This window comes from Crocuta crocuta, unplaced genomic scaffold, assembly GCF_008692635.1.
Source record: "Crocuta crocuta isolate KB4526 unplaced genomic scaffold, BGI_CrCroc_1.0 scaffold949, whole genome shotgun sequence".
Classification (NCBI taxonomy): domain Eukaryota; kingdom Metazoa; phylum Chordata; class Mammalia; order Carnivora; family Hyaenidae; genus Crocuta; species Crocuta crocuta.
In genome coordinates, this window is record NW_027531290.1 from 314,715 (window position 1) to 318,558 (window position 3,844).

Here is a 3,844-nt window from a genome sequence, read left to right on the forward strand (position 1 = left end):
ATATCCAAACTTCTTTTAACTTGAAAATTAAATACCTCATCAGGAATCCCCTTTCTTTTTTCCATCCAGAAAGCTCACAAAAAATTACTGCCAAATGGTAATTTAGTTGCAAGTATCTAGAAAAATGTACTTTTTCCATTTCCTTTTAAATAGTGTTTTCTTTTATCCATCTGTGGCTTATTTTTCAGTATTTTTTCCCTGTAAACCACCTAACTCCTTGAAAACATGTAGGATATAAAACAGCATGAAAACAGGTAGGATATAAAACAGCATAATTCTACAGAGCTGATTAAGCAGGGCAAATTTGCCCTCTTCACATTTGATTCTTGCTTTTTAGTAAGACAAAGATACCAAGTAATGCAATCTAGTAAAACAAACATTTAAAACTGAGGTCTGACATGTGTAATACAGTCAGTGGAAATTCATTACTTTTCATAGATTATTCACATATGCACAATCACATGTATATACATAGTTATGTGTGAGGAGGCAGACAAGAGGGAGTGGAAGAGTAAAAAGGAGAAAGAATCTTGATAAAGATCAAGGTAATTCATTTCAGTGCTGTAGATATAAAAATCTTTGAAATGCATTTTCTTTCAGCCATTAAATTACTAATGACTTTTCCCAATTCTTTTATTTTAAGGTAACACAACCTTCCCTTAAGATACAAAACAATTAAGGGGCACCTGGGTGGCTCAGTCGGATGCCAACTTAGGCTCAGGTCATGATCTCACAGTTCATGGGTTTGAACCCCCATCGGGCTCTGTGTTAACAGCTCAGAGCCTGGAGCCTGCTTCGGATTCTGTCTCTCTCTCTCTCTCTCTCAAAAATAAACATTAAAAAATTAAAAAAGAAAGATACAAAACAAATAAAAAATTTTTTCCTTGAGTGTGAAAATAGCTTAATTTGGCTTTTAGAAATTTTTTTGTGTGTACATTCTTCAGTCATTGGAAACAAACATAAGATTAAATGTAAGTTTAAAAATGTGTTAGCTTTTTAAAAAGTTTTTATTTAAATTCAAGTTAGTGAACATAAAGTGTAATATCAGTTTCAGGTAATATAGCGATTCAACACTTCTGTACAACACTCAGTGCTCATCACAACAAGTGCCCTCCTTAATCCCTGTCACCTATTTAATCCATTCCCCTCACCCACCTTCTCTGTGGTAACCATCAGCTTGTTCTCTTAAAAAAAGAAAAGTGTTGCCTTTTAAATTTCTGTAAGTTCTATAGCTACTTCTCAGTTTTGAACAGCCTGAGAAAATCAGTTTATTTTCCCTTATAGACCCAGGGAATTTTATTAAAGTAGCTTCTTTCTGTTAAAACCTGAGTTAGTGGAGAATTTTATTTTCTTCAAGGGCTAACCAGATCTCTGTTCATTGAAGCCTCTCTCGATTAGTACGATTGGTACCTTTTTTCTTTAACCTACATTTTACCCTTCAACAGTTCAGATACACTGAGAAAGAGGCAGAGAACATGAGTAAGAAAGTGGTGGCTAAAGAAGAACAAAATCAGTGTTAGAAGTAGTCAGGTTGTCAGGGGTGAGGAAAGTTCCCTTGGTTCCCATTCTTCTCTGCCCAAATACTTTCCTAGGACTTGCCAATGTTTAAAAGTCCACAGAGCTTAATATATTCCAGAGTTAGTGCTTCATTCCTTTGGTTTGAGCCAAGCAGGAGCTCTCCTTGGACTTTATTTCTTTTGGAGGGGGGAGCATAATTTCTTAAAGCAAAATAGTATCATCTATATTGAAAATATATAAAATTAATAGTGTTCAAATAAAAGAACACTTGACTTACCTAGGATGGTTACTTCGAAATGTCCAAGGCTTCGGGCGCTTTTGAAGTCTTCAAGTTTTGGGGGCCTTCCCTCTGGTGGTATGTATTTTGCAGGCTGAGAATTAAACTGCTCAGTGAGAAACTTCCTCTGCTCGAAAATAAATTTCCGTGGAATACTTTCAGGATGAACGCAGCTGTAATGCAGATGATCCATTAAGCCAAACTTTTTCTCTCTCCACAGTGGACTTTCCCATCTATCACTTATAGTTTTTCTCGCTTTCCCTTGGATACCAGCGCTTGTGCTTTCTCGACCTGTTAAAGACACAATGAGACAGATACAATGGACCTTATTTGCAAACCAACCAAATCAAGTTGCTCAGTACAAAAAAGCACAGATTAATGAGGAATAGTTTGGTTAACTTTAAAAATAAAAAAAAAACTTATAAAATATAAATTGAATACCCAAAAGATAATTCTTATTACAGTGAAGAGTGAAATAAATTCATTTTTAAAATAAACGTTTACTCCAAAATAATAAACACTGATATTGTTTTCTCTGTTGCTGGGATTATGAAGATTTGTAATTATCTGCCTTATACCTTTTCTGTATTTTCTAAATTCTCTCAAATAAACAAATATTTCTTTTATATTCAGTGACAAATTCAAATTAAGTCAAATTCATAACTGTTAGAGATGAGACCACCGCTCACTATTGGTGGAATGTAAGCTTAAAACTTTGTTAATCTTTGCTAAAAGCAGCTTGAACAAATACAAAATACAGTCTTTTTCATGGATATAACTCTCCTTCATGAAGACCATGTATTATATATGATACTCCTTTTGGATCTAAATAACATGGAAAAGAAAGAGGGAACTAAACTGAGATGAAAGACCCCTTCAATTCTTGATTGTTTTCTATCATCAAGTTTGTTTATCACTTATTTACAATTTATCTAACACATTTAGTTTCTAAGGCAAATACTTACTGATCACTTTATTATAAATATTCCAGGTACTGTGCTAAGGACTTTGGTAAAATAATGTTTTAATTGAATAATACACCCTGGGAACTGAAGACAAATGGCAGAATCAGACTCTCTTGTTAACAGTTCTGGTAGCTGAGACAAGCTGACAGCGACTCTGTTTCAGAGTTTACCAAGGTTGCTGAATTGCTTCCTTGCTGGTGGCCTATGCCTTGGTGTTCATTATTATCCTAGCATAAAAAAACCTTGCTGAGGCTGAAGGGAGTTTTAACAGCAAGGTTTCAATGTGGTTAATATATCATTACTGCTTTTGAAACATACCCTATTCCTAGACTACTTTCTTAGGATTTTAAACCTACCCAGAGACTTAATAAAATTTATCATGAGGTAAGATACTAGACTGAGTTGTAAGAGAAGATGAAGTTGAGTATGTACTTCTTACTCACCAAGAATTCAAAATACTTCAATATTACAAAGGAGTTTTTTAATTCAAAATTCAGATGATGAACACTTAACTTCCTATAATAATGCTTGATAACAAAAGGATAAAAAATTTAATTGTACATGAAAAATAAAGGAATCAATCAAAGCCAAGAGGAAAATTCAGTTAATAGGACTAAACTGAGAACTGTATAATGACTTAATCTTTTTTATCACCTAAAATAAATCTCCTTTCCCCAAACTTATACAAATACATAATTAAAATAGCAGTAAGTAGCTATTACAATGATTCAAGTTATAGTTAGCATTCCTGACTTATTTGTTCTAAAATATAGCATGCAGGAACCAAGTATAGGTTATTCCAAATTTTAAAAATTAAATAATTACATCTATCTTACAGAAAAATATCCTATGATTGACCCTGACAGAAATAAGTCAGAATATTTTCTATGCTTGTTTGAGTGTTGATATCAAGGACTGGCAAGGTACAGATTTTTATTTGAAAAATTTCTTTGACCACGAGGGAGAAGAAGGAGGAAAATAGTTGGGGAGAGGGAGGGAGGCAAACCATGAGAGACTCTTGAATGCGGAGAACAAACTGAGGACTCATGGGGAGGAGGGGGGTGATGGGCATGGAGGAGGGCAC

At 34.1% G+C, this 3,844-nt stretch overlaps 1 protein-coding gene across 1 annotated transcript in view; it reads right to left on the bottom strand.

Moving 5' to 3' along the window:
• Positions 1-3,844, bottom strand: part of RADX (RPA1 related single stranded DNA binding protein, X-linked) — a 59,710-nt gene that overhangs the window by 18,481 nt on the left and 37,385 nt on the right. Inside the window, exon 12 of the mRNA XM_077771488.1 lies at positions 1,796-2,086. Within this exon, the coding sequence (XP_077627614.1) occupies positions 1,796-2,086 (291 nt within the window). The remainder of the gene's footprint in view (positions 1-1,795; positions 2,087-3,844) is intronic.